The sequence below is a fragment of the Daldinia childiae genome (genome assembly GCF_008694065.1).
Source record: "Daldinia childiae strain JS-1345 chromosome Unknown Scaffold18, whole genome shotgun sequence".
Lineage (NCBI taxonomy): Eukaryota > Fungi > Ascomycota > Sordariomycetes > Xylariales > Hypoxylaceae > Daldinia > Daldinia childiae.
The window spans coordinates 61,761-78,641 of NW_022984659.1; the positions used below are offsets into that span (position 1 = coordinate 61,761).

General features: G+C 47.3%; 5 protein-coding genes across 6 annotated transcripts; 2 read left to right on the forward strand and 3 right to left on the reverse strand.

Annotated features, from left to right (window-relative positions):
• Nucleotides 1-471: 471 nt before the first annotated feature.
• GL218_09300 (Mitochondrial import inner membrane translocase subunit TIM9) lies at nt 472-911 on the forward strand (the record flags this gene model as incomplete). Its single annotated transcript, XM_033586133.1, has 3 exons — nt 472-479; nt 574-643; nt 711-911. 3 exons carry the CDS (start codon nt 472-474, stop codon nt 909-911), a joined length of 279 nt encoding a protein of 92 aa, XP_033439737.1.
• A 570-nt stretch (nt 912-1,481) lies between these two features.
• On the reverse strand, nt 1,482-7,190 carry GL218_09301 (uncharacterized protein; the record flags this gene model as incomplete). The annotated part of the gene is made up of 4 exons (XM_033586134.1): nt 1,482-2,834; nt 2,888-5,998; nt 6,058-7,024; nt 7,117-7,190. 4 exons carry the CDS (start codon nt 7,188-7,190, stop codon nt 1,482-1,484), a joined length of 5,505 nt encoding a protein of 1,834 aa, XP_033439738.1.
• Nucleotides 7,191-8,034: 844 nt separating this feature from the next.
• GL218_09302 (Multifunctional tryptophan biosynthesis protein) lies at nt 8,035-10,404 on the forward strand (the record flags this gene model as incomplete). The annotated part of the gene is made up of 2 exons (XM_033586135.1): nt 8,035-8,357; nt 8,424-10,404. 2 exons carry the CDS (start codon nt 8,035-8,037, stop codon nt 10,402-10,404), a joined length of 2,304 nt encoding a protein of 767 aa, XP_033439739.1.
• Nucleotides 10,405-10,809: 405 nt separating this feature from the next.
• Nucleotides 10,810-12,456, reverse strand: GL218_09303 (putative transcription factor iiic-like protein; the record flags this gene model as incomplete). Of its 2 annotated transcripts, none has more annotated exons than XM_033586137.1 (1): nt 10,810-12,456. In XM_033586137.1, the coding sequence occupies one exon, from the start codon at nt 12,454-12,456 to the stop codon at nt 10,810-10,812; it is 1,647 nt and encodes a 548-aa protein (XP_033439740.1). The 2 variants fall into 2 exon arrangements, with proteins under 2 accessions (XP_033439740.1, XP_033439741.1); XM_033586136.1 differs by having other exon boundaries at nt 10,810-12,420.
• A 1,431-nt stretch (nt 12,457-13,887) lies between these two features.
• Nucleotides 13,888-14,833, reverse strand: GL218_09304 (Ran-specific GTPase-activating protein 1; the record flags this gene model as incomplete). The annotated part of the gene is made up of 4 exons (XM_033586138.1): nt 13,888-14,033; nt 14,087-14,215; nt 14,272-14,542; nt 14,624-14,833. 4 exons carry the CDS (start codon nt 14,831-14,833, stop codon nt 13,888-13,890), a joined length of 756 nt encoding a protein of 251 aa, XP_033439742.1.
• Nucleotides 14,834-16,881: the final 2,048 nt, after the last annotated feature.

The following is a 16,881-nucleotide window of genomic DNA, read 5'->3' on the forward strand; positions in this document are numbered from 1 at the left end:
GATCTAATGGTTTGAATTAGGTTCGCTGTTTGAATGTTCTTCTTTGGTTGTTCGCTGTAGAAAAAAATAAAAAAAGAGGAAAATATGCAAGTTCGCAAAATTCCTAATCGATAAGCTGGCGGGTCTACCTTTGCCCCGCTGAAGCTTGGAACAGGGATCTTTATTTACTACCTACATAGTTACTATGTAATGTACATAGACCTTAGGTATGGTATCCAAGTATATTAAACCAATCAGCATTGAGAAATACTCAGATCCCGGACCTAAGGAAAAACCGACAGTTTGTTATCGATAATACGAGCGACAACGATTTCTTGTTAGGAAACCCGGACTTTAGCTGTCGAAGCTCTAGAAGCAAGTTTTCAATCGTCATTCCCAGGTTTTACATTTAAGCCTCTTAACTGTTACCGTTAGAACCCGTTGTTTCAATCTTCTATTCAAACCACCCAATTTACAAACCATAGAGACGATATGGACGGGTAAGTCGATTTGAAATTGAGACAAGATCTATAAAGAAAGATCTATAAAGAAAATATAGAAAACATATAACTAATATGATTGGAACTTTTATAGGTTAACGGCATCCGAGACGCGCGAGCTGGAGCAGCGCATGCAGAAGCAGCAGATGAAAGTTTTCTTTGGCGTACGTTGATCTAATTCTTGGATTCCATAAATACATACGTCAACCTGCTAAAACCAACTTTAAACAGCTCTTTAGCAACCTAGTCGACCATTGCTTCATGTCCTGCATCGATGATTTCACCTCCAAGTCTCTAACAGGTCGTGAGTCCGGATGTGTCGCCCGCTGCGTCCAAAAGCACATGGCCTTATCCCAGCGCCTCAGCGAGCGGTTCCAAGAGCACAATGCCCAGATGACGCAACAGCAGCAGCAGGGAGGCGGATTCCGATAAATCAACCCTTTTCGAGGAGAGCGCTCTTGTTTTTCCCTTCTGAGGGTTAGTGGGCTGTATGTATATTACGCTCAGAGCTTGAGGTTTTGGGATGTAGCTGGTTAGGACTAGATAGATATAAGTTGTCTATGTCCTACATGGAATGATATGAAAAGCGCTAGGTTGGGTCGGGCGACCTTGACTTCAAAGTCTGTTTGGTGTCCTATCGTCACTGGCACTGGAGCCAAGGCTGGGAATAGCCTTGATGTATTAATAGGGACTATAGGGGGTTCCCATCTGGGGATGATACCCCGGCTTTGGAGATGAGCCTTGAATATCGCTATTTCAACTCCGTATATGAACTTACACGTATATAATGTCGTAGTAAATAATTGGAAGCACACTCAACATCATACACCATCACTTATATATCGAAAATTATAATACAAGTAGTCCCTTGTACGAATCATATAGAGCACTGTCGCAAACGTCGTAAATTATTAACTTAGGTAGGCAACAGAATAAGGCAAAAGAACAAGCGCCGTTGATTCTAACCATCTGCCTATCCTACCTAGGTACCTAGTGCTATGCTCATTCCAAACCTTCACCTAGTACAATTCGCACGAGCTCCAACTGCTCTACAACCTTTTCCTCGAGCTTGCTCTCGAACCCTCTACCCTTGTTCCGATCCGAGGGCGGCATACTCCTCCACTCCGCCTCGCGCGACCCCAAGGTCACCAGTCTCTCCCTTAGGAGCTTCCGACGGTCTATCCAGAACTCAACGCTCTCTAGAAGTGCCGCCGAGTCCCACTCTACTGCCGGAACATCCCTGGCATTATTTGCACGCAAGGCTCCTAGCACGCGTGTCATTAGAGCCAGTGAATGAATCTCAGACACCGATAGAAGCGTTATATAGTCGCGGTCGTTGCGGTCTCGCCTCCGACTGTCGCTAGGGGGCTCAAACCTATCAACGCTGGATTGCATGAGACTGGGGAATTGGTTAAGCACGTATGCGACTTCGGGGGCAATCGTAGTACCCAATGCCGTCAAGATGTTGAGGAGTAAAGGAACAATACCCTTAGCCCATATACTATAGCAGCGTTGTAATCCAACCGAATCAGCAAAGGGTTTCACGTTCGAGCGACGGAGGTAACTGGCCAAGTTGGCCGTCGTGATATGGTTAAGTAAACCGTCGCATGCTAACTGTTCTGCTACCAAAGGCAACGTGGATAATTCTAGTAGGAAAAGGATTGATAGCTCTCCATATATAGGATCGCCTTGATCAGCTATCCTGTCCGCCCACGAGTACAGAGATACTGCCGCCTGCACGACGTCGTGCGCGGTTAGGATATTAAGGATCTGCGTTTGATTCTGGTCCATCCCTGGAAAGCAAAGACAGGCTTGCAGGACAGCATTAAGAAGGGCAAAGTCGTTAGGCAAGACAGATGGCTGCGTGTCGTGGACCAAAGACACTAAAGTTCGGAATCCTTTGGCAACGATCATGTCAATGATGCTTAAAACGGCCTGAGTAACTGTTGCAGCGGATACGGCACTGCCATGCTTAGCGGAAGATGCGTTCGTCGTTAGTGATCGAACCTGAGCTCGCAATGTGACATATAATAGCTTAAGAAGCGTTCGGTATAGCGAAATGTTCTCTGATCCATACGGCTCTTGAACGCTACTAACCGTTGCCCACAAGGCTGTCAAAAGCTGAGTGATATCGCCCGGGGATGGGGCGCTGTCGACGACCCTTTGCACAAGCATAAGTGCCAAGTTCACTCGCGATTCGGCAAGGCGCTCAAAGACCTGGTCGTGACTTTGCGTCTCTTCATTCGCCTCTAAGCATTGCTGAGCAACCTGTAAAGACTGCTTTTTTAGAGTATCATTACTTGGAAGACAGGTACTGAGCTCAAGGAGCAGGAATTCCCAGGCATGATAAAGACTCTGTATACAGGTTAGCGGTAGCTCGATTCGGACCTAAAGTCTAGGAAACCTACGATTTGGGCGTCGACTAGCGATAGATTAGCGTTGGCCTTTTCCATCTCGCTTCTGAACCCGTTATTCCGAGGTCCAACCCAACCTGAGTCGAACGCAAGTAGCTTGTCTGCAAAGCTTAAGGCATAGTAGAAACCAACTCCTAAAGGCCGAGGCTCGAGTAACGTCCGCTTGAAGTTATCGAGGGAACAGCCAGGATATTGGTTACTGAAATTCCGGGCGAAATTAACTTGCAGGCCACGGTTGTAGCCGGAGACAGCCACACCGTCTCGCAGATAGTAGTCCAGATCGCGTGTCAATTCATTGGCGAATGCATCGGCTTGGCCTATCTGCCGAAGGTGGAAGAGTTGCATAGCGAATATCTCGGCAACGTATGCAGCGATCCGTGCTTCGTTGCATGCTCGTAATACATTGGACTTGGAAGTAAGGGACGATGACTTAAGGTCTCGTACGAACCTTCGGAGCTCCGTCAAGAAGCTGGTATTCTTCTGTAAGGTGAAAATGGTCCATGGCCAGAAGTTTTGGGCCGAGGTGATGAAATCTAAAATTGAGAGAACTTCTGACTCCTCAATTTCAGATATAGAGCTAAGCCTATCGAGAGCAGATGTGAGCACGGAACTTGAAGATGTCTCTGTTGATTTCCCAGTCCCATTTTTAGCATCGCGTGGTGTCTTCCCTGTAAGAAGACAATTCGCCATCCACTGTTGCCTGTTTCTAACAATGGTCGAAAAGAATCGCCAGATCGCACTGACTTCCTGGGCTTGATCAAAAGGCTTGTCTAGCGTCGACAACAGTTGGATGAACGAACGGGACGTCTGAGGACCAAGGTATCCAAGTAAAGAAGGAGGTTCCCCTGTACTTTTGCCGGAACTGATCACTAACGCTTCTAGAAGCTCGACAGCCGGCCCTCTGAAAGTGTCATGGCAAGCACAAACACGAGCAACAAATGGCGTTGCTTTAAATAGTTGGTGCTCAACCGTAGTCGAGGACCGGTCGAAAAAATTCGCCACTCGCACCAGACTCTTCGCCAGCCCGAGTACCGCTTTTGTCTGGGCCCGGAAAGCCTCGGACCTGTTCGCGTATACGGTAGAGCCATAGGGTTGCGTTGCCGCAACCAGGGTAACGAGAAGTGGTTGGATACGAAGACTTCCAGCCGATGGCGCGAGGAAACTATCCAAGACATACTTAGCGGCCGGCTCTAGAGCAGACATCAAAAATGTCTTCGAATTTATATCGTCCATACTAAATGTGTAGTAGATAACTTTGTCCATAATCGGTACCACGTCACGTACGAGGACCATACGATCCAGATCGGACGCGAATCTCCATGTCGACGAACTCTCTAGAATATCCATCGATGCTCGTACAATCGACAAGGAAATCTGGGTCACTATCTTGTCTGAAACCCCTAACCATATATCCTGGGTTTGCTTTTGCCTGGAATTTGCCTTTGCACCCGTCTTACGCCGCACCGAACTGCTCATAGCGCTGTCGACGAGACTAGAGAATAGACGCACAGCAGACATCAGAAACTCCAACCGAACATCAGATAAGTCAAGGCTCCCAACTAGCCTGGCAAGTCGACCTCCTTGGCTTTGGTTCCCAAGGATTGTGCACCGCGACATATACGACCAGACTCTGCCTGGACATATCGGTAGAACAGCATGGAGGAACTGCAGGCAGGCCGCTACAGCGGCTAGCACATTACCCTCTGGGTCGGCATCTAGAAGAAGATCTAGGGTGTCACAAACAACCGATATGATGTCCTTGGTTCGTGACAACGCTCGGCTGGCCTCGCCTACAATGGCCAGTGCAGCTTCTGGAGTTTCGGGAGAGTTTTCACCTAAGGTTTGAATTCTCACGCATTCCGTACGGACGAGTGTAGCAAGCAGCGACACTGTCTCTGCGGTATCTTCTGTGGTAAGTTCTCCGAGCTCCAAATTATACTTGCTTGCAACAAGATTGGCGTCCAGTCTCTTTCCAAGCAAAGCTAGGGCAGAGTGCTCATATTCTACTTGCACAATTCTCCCCTCGTCCACAATGAATCGGCCATAGGTGCCCGCCGGTATTATGAAATGCTCATCTTCTGCCGTAATTCGCCTCCGGCTTGCTACTGGGGCAAGAAGGGGGAAATCCTCTAGAAACTGAAAGCTATTAGAATTATCCTCCTCGTAGGCAAGTTGATAATCGTTGAAATCATCGGGCAGAGTAAATGTAAGCGTCGGCGTTTTTTGAAGGAGCTTCAAAATGAGCTCGCAATTATTGTCATTAGTATGCGAAGAATAAAGGGTTCGGCACAAGGTAAGAAATGGGATAAATTCGTAAGGGAAACGGTTTAGCGCCTGGTGGAAATAGCTTTCAAGAATGACCTCGTCGTTAAAGGCTAGAGTAATAACGTCTTGCTCCGCAGAAGTAGTGCGAGATTGTGAGAGATCCCAATAACCTTGGCCACCAGACAGAACGGCTATTAAAGCGTAAACCGGCTCTGATTTGTATCCTACGAAAGGATAGGTAACACGGAGCAAGTCTAAAAACGCGCATCTCATGCGAGAACCGATCGAATCAGGGAATATCGCATTATCTGAGGTCCCAAGACAAGAGGACATAGCAGCAATAACATCGTATACTCGTGCCCGGTCCGTCGCCATAACAGCAAGTACCTGGACCCGTTTGAAATCGCGGTCCAAGCTCTTGTTAATGAGAAAGTCGTCATACCTCCGCTTATCAATCGTAGTGATACTCCCCGCAGAGTTCCTCCTACCCAAGGTTGGTACCATCTGCGTAGCCGAATCATAGTTCTCGACGGCCTTTTCGTTTTGAATTGCATCCCGTCTCTCTGCACGTTCTTGGTAGGATGAAAACATGGCATGTACCACTGGTATCCAGGCGAATAAAACCGGAACGGCATATAATGAGCCTTGGTCAATTAAGCCTTCCAGTACGTCGTGGATTTGTTCGAGAACATTCGAAGAGGCAAGATATTCATCGTCCGTATTCAAATCCACATCTCCCTCGAAGAAACCCATCATCCGAGGAAGATTAAGAATAGAGAGGGAAATAACACATACTAGACATTGCAGCGGAACTGCTAAGTCTGATATGTTTCCTGGAAGCTAGAGACAATGTTAGCAAGGAGGTAATTTTACTCCTACATCTGGTCCGAGTGACTTACCCCTTGAAGCTGTTCTAAAAAGCCCAGTGTATCAACTAACGAAAACCATTGCTGAGCGAGTTGAGCAGACACGAACACGTCGCTTGACAAATCCAAAAGCTGGAAGACAATAACCATGCGGTGAAGAGCTTCAGTAAGGCACGTATGAACCCATCGCTCGTTGAACTCCTCTGTCAATAAGATTTTATCATCTACTACATTGTCAAGAGGGGTTTGGGAACGCGTAATAGAATCCGGAAGTAAATTTAAATATTGAGATACGAGAGCGTGGTAGGCCTTGGTGCGAGTATCGTTCGGGGATTTCTGGGGCTGTTTGGGAGACATGCCGTATGCTTTGAGGTAAGACTTTCGGATTGTCTCTGACGTTTCGGACCGTGGCGAAGCGGGCATGCTTTCTTGCAGCATCAACGTGAAAATGTAGTCATTTGTAGCAGCGTAGTAGCGACGTTCTTCAAGGTAAGTCTGGAATATTCGCTGCTTCCTGCTCTCGGGCTTCTCGAAGTTTGCCTGTATGTCGGCCGCGTCGAGCGTGCTCACGATATTAAACCCAGGGAGGATGTTGGTGGTTTGCGCATTTGAGGCGCCGGCAGCTTCGCGTAAACTCGCGACATCTTGATTAGAGATAGGACCTAAGAGCTGATTGCGAGGACGTGATTGGAACTCGATAACAACCACCCGGAGAGCAGCGATCTCGTTGATGAGAGCAGTCTTGCTCAACCAAAGGGTATCTTCTTTAATGACATTTATGTCATACTTATCATTAGGGGCGGGAGTAACTTGTATGGCAGCAGTCTTTTTAACAAAGGCTGCATTGTGAGGGCTCTTGTCGCTTCGCGGATCGAAGGCCGAGCCGGGTTTGGTGAAGAAAGATTGGACTAGAGGGTCGGTGAGATAGTCGACGACGGCAGAACTACTCTGTCGATGGCCAGAAGGATCTGTCAGTGCCGAAGCTAGTAGCCTCCACGATCTAAAGTCAACGAGAAACAAGGTTAGCGGTTAGCAGATGAGGGTAACTGATATATAGTGGTTGTCTATAATTCATGGTGTTGTTGCACTTACAAGACGATAGTTTCGCCCTTCAAGCAGGGCTCCAAAGGAGGTAAATAAACATGATCGGATAGTGACTCTGCCATTGCTGCAGCTATCAGCAGGCAATGGGTAGGTTAACTTTGCATTGAATGCATGTGAATTAGCGAAGGACGAGAAGCTGTTAGCTTTTCGCTGCGACGCGGTTTAAGAGAAATGTTGAAAATCGGAAAATCGCAAAATGGTCGGATTTGCTGCTCATTCATTGGAGCTTTCCACAGGATACTAATATAAAAAAGAATGTTCAGCGTCAGAAGCTTCCGCCGTGCATGTACCCGTTACATGTACTCGTTACATGTACCCACCCAGAGGGTACATGCAATACCGCGCGCAGGTACGCGCTGCCTATCTAATTAAAGCTAGTTCTAATTGGATAAGTGTACGAAAAGGTACCTACCTACACCTACACCTAAAAAAAAAAGCCACCGCCCACCGGATGTGGCAATGACCTATGTACATTAAGTATGTTATCGATAACTAACTAACAGGTAGTTAGTTAGTTAACTAGTTAACTAATAGAAGAAAGATATGCTTTTTAGCCTCAGCCTTATATTTTGGAGGGGCTAAGGAGTTCTGCCACTTTGTCATACCTCCGATGCCCGGAAATAATTCAAACATTGTTTGCATGTACAACATAAAAGTCCCATTGAGGAGCCGGTAGAGTGGTAGAGTGGGATTCTTGACCAGATATATCGTCGTTTCCACGTTAATGCCGTCTCTTATTTTGTCCAAAAAGTGAATTTGTGATTCTATCAATCGAGATACCCTCATTTCCACTCGGGCTAGTAGAAGAGTCATCCCACTCCGACTTGTTTTATCACATAGACAAAAAAGAACAAAGAAGAGGAATCAAGAAACAAGAGAAACAAAAATTAAGGAATAAGTAAAAACATGGCTACAACTCTGGACATCATTGACCACTCTCCTCATCATCCCGACCCGTCACCTCCTATCCCTACCGCTTCGAACCTTATCCTCATAGACAACTATGACTCCTTCACCTGGAATGTATATCAATACCTCGTCCTTGAGGGCGCCAAAGTTACCGTATACCGGAACGACCAAATCACTCTCGACGAGTTGATAGCCAAGAAACCCACCCAGCTTGTCGTCAGCCCCGGTCCGGGTCACCCTAGCTCCGACTCTGGAGTAAGTCGAGATGCTATTAGGCACTTTGCAGGAAAGATCCCAATATTTGGGGTTTGTATGGGCCAGTGAGTTGGAACAATCTCCACTACAAGCTTTATCTCTAGTCTATTGCTTAACACGGGTATATATAGGCAGTGTATTTTCGAAGTCTACGGTGGTGACGTAAAGTCCGCCGGAGAAATCCTTCACGGCAAGACCTCGCCATTGGCCCACGATTCTAAGGGAGTATATGCGGGAATGGCACAAAGTCTTCCTGTGACAAGATATCACTCCCTTGCGGGCACACATGTCACTCTACCCGAGTGCCTTGAGGTCACCTCCTGGATACCCAAGGACGATGGCTCAAAAGGTGTTATAATGGGCGTGCGTCACAAGGAGTATACGGTCGAAGGCGTCCAGTTCCACCCCGAGAGTATTCTGTCGGCAGATGGTCGGGTTATGATCAAGAATTTCTTGCGTATGCAAGGGGGTACTTGGGCTGACAATGAGCAGCTACAAAAAGAGTCGCAGGCTAACGGTGTCGCGAAGAGTATGACAACAGCGGCCCCGAAGAAGAATAACATATTACAACAGATATATGCTCGTCGAAAGGAGGCAGTGGCAGCCCAGAAGAAGATCCCGTCACAACGTTTAAGTGATCTTGAGGCTGCGTACGAACTTAACGCCGCCCCCCCTCAGATACCGTTTGTTGACCGCCTACGTCAAACCCCGTTCGATGTCTCCCTTATGGCCGAGATTAAACGAGGCTCGCCCTCGAAAGGTATCTTTGCCCTTGAAATCGATGCGCCATCGCAGGCGAAGAAGTACGCTCTGGCAGGGGCTAGCGTCATCTCCGTGCTCACGGAGCCAGATTGGTTCAAGGGTAGCATCGAAGATCTCCGTGCCGTACGGCAAGTATTAGACAGTATGCCCAACCGGCCTGCGGTGCTCCGAAAGGAATTCATATTCGAGGAATACCAGATCCTAGAGGCACGACTCGCTGGTGCCGACACGGTCCTCCTTATTGTCAAGATGCTCGACGTAGAGCTACTCACGCGCCTATACAAGTATTCTCTTTCCTTGGGAATGGAGCCCCTGGTCGAAGTCCAGAACGCAGAGGAGATGAAAACGGCGGTGGAACTGGGCGCCAAGGCCATCGGCGTCAACAACCGCAACCTTGAGTCCTTTGAGGTTGACCTCAGCACTACTAGCAGACTACGCAGTCTCGTGCCAAAGGAGACTATCATATGCGCTCTCAGCGGTATCAACACTCACGAAGACGTGGTTACCAACCATAAGGACGGCGTTAACGCTATCCTAGTGGGCGAGGCTATTATGCGTGCCCCCGACGCATCGCAGTTCATCCAGCAGCTCTGCGCGGGCCAAGTAACCGCCCAGCAGAAACCTAAACCTAAGCCACTCCTTGTCAAGATCTGCGGCACGCGTACTCCTGAGGGTGCGCTAGCTGCCGCTGAAGCCGGCGCGGACCTAATCGGCATGATCCTCGTGCCAGGACGAAAGCGTACCGTAAACGACGACGCTGCGAAGGCTATTTCCAGAACAGTCCAAGACTTCTCCCGATCCAATTCATCAACTTCCTCTACGACGTCCATATCTAGCAATGCCGCAAGCGACTTCTTCACCTCAGCATCCCGCAAACTTACTCTTCCTAACCGCCCCCTACTTGTTGGCGTGTTCCAGAACCAACCCCTGGACGAAATCCTCGAGTTGCAGAAACGTTACTCCCTCGACGTCGTACAGCTTCATGGCCGCGAGCCGATCGAGTGGGCACGCGCGATCCCTGTACCCGTACTACGGCGCTTCTCGCCCGGTGAGCCAGGGCTGGGCGCTCGCGGATATCACGCCGCGCCCCTATTCGACTCAGGGTCCGGATCGGGGCAGTTACTTGACGGCGTCGACGTAAAAGCAGCGCTAGCGAAGGACCAGGAACTACGAATCGTGTTGGCAGGTGGCCTAGCGCCGGAGAACGTAGGAGACGTAATCTCTGCCGCCGGCGAAGATGGTAGCCGGATCATCGGCGTTGATGTAAGCAGTGGTGTTGAGGGTTCAGATGGCCAGCAGAGTTTAGACCGGATACGAGATTTCGTTACGAGGGCAAAGGCTATTAGGTAGATATAAAAAGAAATAGTAAGAAACACAAATGAGAAATGAGAAGAGAAATACTGGTCATGGATATATAACACGGCGGTGCGGTAGGAAAGGGACCGAGATCAGGTTAGGAATGAGCTAAGAAAAAATAAAAGGCACTGTTATTTTCGTTCATTATTAAAGTATCTGCGTGGCTTCATGACTTCGTAACAGGTGGCTACTTCATAACTGGCTCGGCGGCTCTTGAGGATTGTCCTTCCTATCCTGCAGGCTTTCACCTAGAGGTCGAGTACTTAATCTTACACGCGGTATAAGTGCAACTGGTCGTTTCCTGGGTTTTAACATCTCTCGCAGCAGTAACCTTCAATCTCGACCTCTCGACCTTAAAAAGGAAACAATAGCAGGTTCATTGCCCGTCACGATAACCCCTTACCGAAACCGACCCCTTCCCCGCCCCCCCGTAGTCTTGTTCCGCGCGCTCTCAAGCGTACTCTTAAAATCCTTGTACAGCGCAGCTACTATACCTTTCTCACGCCACCCATCAACGATCCTATTCGCTAGGTCGCGGCGCTTCCTAGCTTTCAAGCGCTCGCGCTCCTTAAGCTTGTGCGCGGCCATCCACCCGTCATCTTCGAGCCGCTCCTCGACCCATTCCTTGAGGGCGTGTTTCCAATGGATGAGACTGTGCGCGGTTTCCGCGTTACTACAGCATACGACGCCTACATGCCATTCTCTGGTTACCGGAGGTAGCGTCATGCCTTGCGTGTCGACGGAACCGGCATCGCTTTCGTTGCCGTCGTCTTCGTCATCATTACTGTCATTATCCTCCGTATCAGATTCGACGTCTGCAAGGGTGCTTTTGTAGTATGGGTGTCCTTGGAAGATAATGCGGAAGGAGGCGGGGTGGTTGCTTCGACCGCAGGCGTCGCATGTATCGTACAGGCCATTGCTTCTTTCGGATCGATCCATCTCGTAAGCCTCCATTTTAGGCCTCCCTTTTAGAGTACGGTAGAACTCGGCCTTCCAAGCGGCGGAGGCAAATTTAGAGGATGCGAGGGCGCGGATCTCATCGTCCAGTTTGCGCCAGGCGTTATTGTAGACAGGATCGTTGCGTTCGAACGCAGGGTTGATACGGTTGTGAACTAGCCATTCGATGACATATGGGAATTGATCCTTTAATGGCCTATGTGCTTGAGCTGTGAATTCCAGGGGAATGTCCAGGTTCGCAGGAGCTCCTAGGGGAGCATCGTCGTCATCAGAGATGAAATCTTCGAGGTCTTTATCGTCGTCGTCGTCTCCATCTTGACCCTCGACACCCCCCTGGCTACCCTCTTGGCTTATCTCCTCAATTTCCTTTTCCTTTCGTCGTAATCGCTTGGTATGCTTTTCCTCCTTTTCTTGCTCTTCACCTTCTGACTCCTCGTCATCGAAGTCCTTTAGGACAACGAATTCTTCCTCTGGGTCTGTGTCGTAAAGTCCACGTTTCTCCTCATCAGAGTCTTCTTCTGAAGATGTAAGCTTTTCAATCTTCTCGCCAGCTCTTCGGCGGCGAAGTAGTTCCATCTTCTTCTGCTTTTCAGAACGATGGCCCTTTGGTGCGCCCCGTTTCGTGGGCGAAGAAGGAGCTAGAGAGGTTGGTCTCTTAAGTCTACCAGGCGTTGAGACCGATGTCTTCCTCTTTTTCACTGGTGAAGCATCCGAGTCGCTCGAGTCTTCAAGTTCGATGAATCTCGGACGCGGGCGTTTCAGCAAGCTAGGGGGGACAATAGGACGGTCATCGTCGTCCTCATCCTCATCTTCATCCTCGTCATCTAAAGCGATAACAGGAGGACGTCGACGTTTTAGTGTAGAGGGAGGAGCGATTGGTTCATCATCATCATCATCATCGTCGTCATCAATGACGGTGTTTTGAAGTCTAGTTGAGACAGACTGCGATGACTTTACGGGGATGTTATCCTCTTCCTCTTGGTCTGGCACTTCAATCTCAGAGTCGGAATCATCACCCACGACAAGGCGTTTAGAGTCATGAAGTTTTGGCATAAAACTCGCTGGGGGCGGCCTAGCTGGCGATGTCATATTTTGTGATAATCCTATCCAATTATGAGTATTTTATGAGTAATAAGATAATACAAACTAATATATTTACTACCCTCCCATTCTTGAGTAACAAAGCCATGTTTAAATTAAAATATGCTAAGAAGAAGAAGAAGAAGAAGAAGAAGAAGAAGAAGAAGAAGAAGAAGAAGAAGAAGAAGAAAGTAGCAAATAAAGTAACAAATACATACCAACAGTACCTCGTAGTTTACTCTGCCTTTTCTTAGAGCGGCCCGAAGAACGAGTTGCTTGCGCTAGAGATGGGCGACCTGGACTACTACTCGCGCCCGTATTTTTAGAAAATCGCACGTTTGCAGGTGCAGCTTGACCCGGTGAGCTAGAAGCACCAGTAGACTCGAAGGTAAGTTGAGTCTGACGTTTCTTATTCTTATTCTTACGAGCCATGATAAGTTGATGCGTTCTTAAGATATCGAGGACTCTTAGTACTGTAGGCCTAAGAAGAAGGGTTTGAGATATCAATAATAAATATCTCTGTCAATGCTAAACGATACGTTTAGGGGTATTCGGGAGGTTTACGGGCCTATCACCACCCCTCCATATCGGAAAAAAATGACGTAGGGACAAACAAATACAAACACAATAAACAGACCGTGCGAGATCAAAACTAGACTCGAAATCTAAAAGAATACTCGTATTTAGTAGATTACAAGCCTAAAAGGGTTTTAGTGGCGAGTACATCTAGATAATGGTGATGAGTTAAAAAAAAGCTAATGATTAGCTGAAGCCTAAAAAATTACGCGTCGCATCGAAATAACTTTGAAATCACCTTGAAATCACCTTGTCGATAATTTCGCGAAGTCACGTGGCCTCCCATCTCTCATTTAAAGCTCTACTGTACCTCTTTAATTGACTGAGAACCCCGGAATACCATTACCTTAAATAAACCACTATTAATATACAGTATGTACCTAAGTTATAGTATAAATTGGATTTTGCACATCTACAAGATAGGTAGTCTCTTAATATTTCCAAAGTTCTAACAAGTTAGCCTACATAGTTAGGTATATATATATATATATCACTTCAACAGCTCTACAAACTTATTAACACTTCTATTCGCGATATCAGTAGTATCTTTTGGGGGGATCGGGGTTGTATTTATTGTGAATGTGAAGTGTTTCGCAGGGGACAAAGTGTCGTGACTAAGTTATTGGGGGAGTTGGTGTTTGATCCACCCGTACACTATCTAAGCGTCTCTCTTCATCTCCCATCATAATCATTACCGTCCTTCGCTGCTCTGTGAATCCTTTAGGACATGCCCTACTTTCCAAATCTTCCGCTACGGAGCACTTGCTCTATACATCCACCGTGCAGCGAATATGAGTGATTGGAAGTCCACAACCCAACGGATTTCGGGCGAACACCATCCTTGACACCATGAGTACCGGTACATTACGAGGAAGCAGCGGGTTCCTCCTTCTTTTCCTCCGCCTTAGGCTCGGATTCCTCTGTCTCGGTCTTGGCCTGGGCTGCCTGGGCAAAGAGCACCTCGTTGTCCTTTTGGGCCTTGAGCCAGGCTTCCTTAAATAGTTGAGCATCTAAGAGAAGCATTAGTATTAGATAGCGGGTGTGGATTATGACCACGGCTTACTCTCAGCATTAGCTACGCGAACAGAGACAGTAATAGCCTCGGGTTCACCCTCGCTAACATCAGCGCCCACATTCCAGAGCCAGGCACGGTCGCTGGTAGACATTGGAGCGATCGTCATCTCGGGGGTGACTAGACAACCCTATTAGTTTATGATATGTAGAGTGATGGGTATGGAAAAAACATACTGTAGTGGTTGGCGCAAACCTTGAGGGTCTTGTCTCGTCGCATAACTAGACGGATCTTGCCGTTCTCCTTGTGCTTCAGTAGGCGGAGGGGTCCAGTACCACGCTCCTTCCATTCACCCTTACCCTCAGAGTCTTGAGTGAATTTAAACATCTTGCATCGCATGTTGAATATCTCCTCCTCAGACTCCTCGTGTGTTACTGTCTTGATCTTCTCGGTGAGCTTGTGGACGGGCTCGAAGTGGACGTCCTCCGAATCGGGGGCCACCTCCTCCTATACAGAAAAGTTTTGTCAGCGCTTATCACGGCAAACAGAAAAGAGTATATCAAGATATACAGGGTATGGTATACATACCTCGTCGTCACCCTTCGCAGCAGCAGCGGCCTCGCGCTGGGCCTTGGCGCTACCGGAAACATCACCACGATCATCATCCTCCTTCTTCTCTTTCTTTGCGCCGCCGCCAAACATGGAGAAGACGGATGATGAAGTAAGAGGCTTGCTCTCAGCCATCTCGGCAGGCTTAGTCTCGCCGACCTTGGGTTCGGTATTCTCGGTGGAGCTCATGTTGGATATTGCTAGATGAAAAGGTGAGTCGAGATTCCTTTATTTGTTTTTCTCCTTCGCGACAAATGGTGGCGATCTTCGAATAAGGGAAATGAGCACTAGCAAGTAGACTTAGTTTAACCCGTCGTATTGCAGATACCAAATGTATTGTAGACGGGTTAGTGAAGAAGATGATTGTGGTAAATAAAGAAAAGTAAATAAGGTGTCTAGACAAGTAACTTGGCTGGGAAGAAAATAGACCTGACAGGTGTAAGGAGAAGAAAAAAAGAAAAATATTAGACATGCCACTCCATCGCTATAGACCGTCGGTGCACAAGTGTGTCACACTCCCAAAGGAAGCATAAAAGTATGTAGGAGGGGTACCTACCTCATGTACCAAGATCTAGAAGGATTGATGCGATGCAAGTGATTTGATGCAAAGAAAAAAGATATGCAGGTAGACGACGATTAAAAAAAAAAAAAAAGGCACACGTACCAGTCGATCTCTTCTACTATGTAAAATGTATGTATGAGAGCGCAACCAGAAGATTGGGTAGAAGTTTAAGTGGTAGCTGGGTAGTATGTGGTATTAGGTTGAAATATTGTGGTTAAGACTTGTGGTTGACGGGTTCTAAATCAAATAACAATCTTGCAAAACAAACGAGGGGGTGGGGAATCTGAAGAATTGCCCCTCGCCCTTGCCCCGCCCTAATGCCCGCTCTCATACCTGCCTGTCCGCCCTCTCTTTCCTCTCCCCTCCCCCCTCCCCCCTGCTGCCCTGAATGGTGGACCACAAAGTTGTGATTTCCTAAAGGTCGGGCACCAAGTAACCCCCACCGAAGACCCATTTCTCTTATCAGACCGACGGACAGTTGGCAGCTATGAGAACAGGTACTTACTTTTTTTTATAACTTCAAACTTATTACAAATATATGTAATATAAAATATATAGCTGTCTTATAATTGAAACAATAAGACAAATACACAAGCGCAAGGTAAAGAAATCAATATACTTAATCATATCACAACCAAGATATTAGGTACCGTTACTAAGTCACAGCAACTCAAGTCACATAGAGACATACCATCAGGGTACCCCACGAAAGAGAGCCTCGTTATTATTTACATCACAATTCATAGATTAAGAGCTAAGTTGTTCTTTATGTAACCCTTCATATTGCGAAGATTGGTCCTGGGGTTTCCAAAGTAGCTACCCACAGAGCTATGACTTACATATATTCGTACCTAGGTACGTATACCCAGCTTCGTTTAGATATCTCTTTAGACTCGCCTAGTCATAGTCTTACACTGTAGAACCACGAGGTGTCAAGGTAAATGCAAGCGAACTGTATCATTTATAGCATAAAACAAAGAAAGAAAAGAAAAAGCTTGCTTTAAATTAGGTACCTACCTAGTCAAGACTATTATAGTAGTTGAGCAATAATGAATCTTCACCACGGGAACTCAGCTCAGAAACGAGAACATATCACCTTGCATACTATCACACTAACTTGAGAAATAATTACAACCGTAAAAGCAATGTATTCTCCGTGGTCTACTTGTTGATCATATACCTAGGGTTCCTCAGGTTCTATCTTATTGACAAACCACTACGAAGTCAAAGTAATAGCTCTCGAGCTCTATGCCCGGTAACCATCAACAATATCCCTAGAGCGGATGGCGAGTCATCCTCCGCTCATTAGGGTCACCACCGCCTGGCAACAATGCCAAATGGGGTTGGTACTAAGAACACATGTAAAACGTATAGCCTCTGAACTTCGTTATCCCCGAGTAACCCTGACGCTCAAATATGAAGAAAAGGGGGGAATAAAACATCCTGTCATACTCCCGGTAGTCCATCCTTGTATACATGTATCATCGACGCAGCAACCGAGTCGAAGAGAGATAAAGCGGGGATTCAAGGGAAGCACCGCTTTGTTCTGCAGTGGTGTCAGGATAGATAACCGAGGACAAGATAACCAGCAAAAACCACCAAATCACCCAAGCCCAACGCCATCCTTGAGTTCACTCTCGCCTACCATGTAATTAATATGTTTAGAACGAACGGA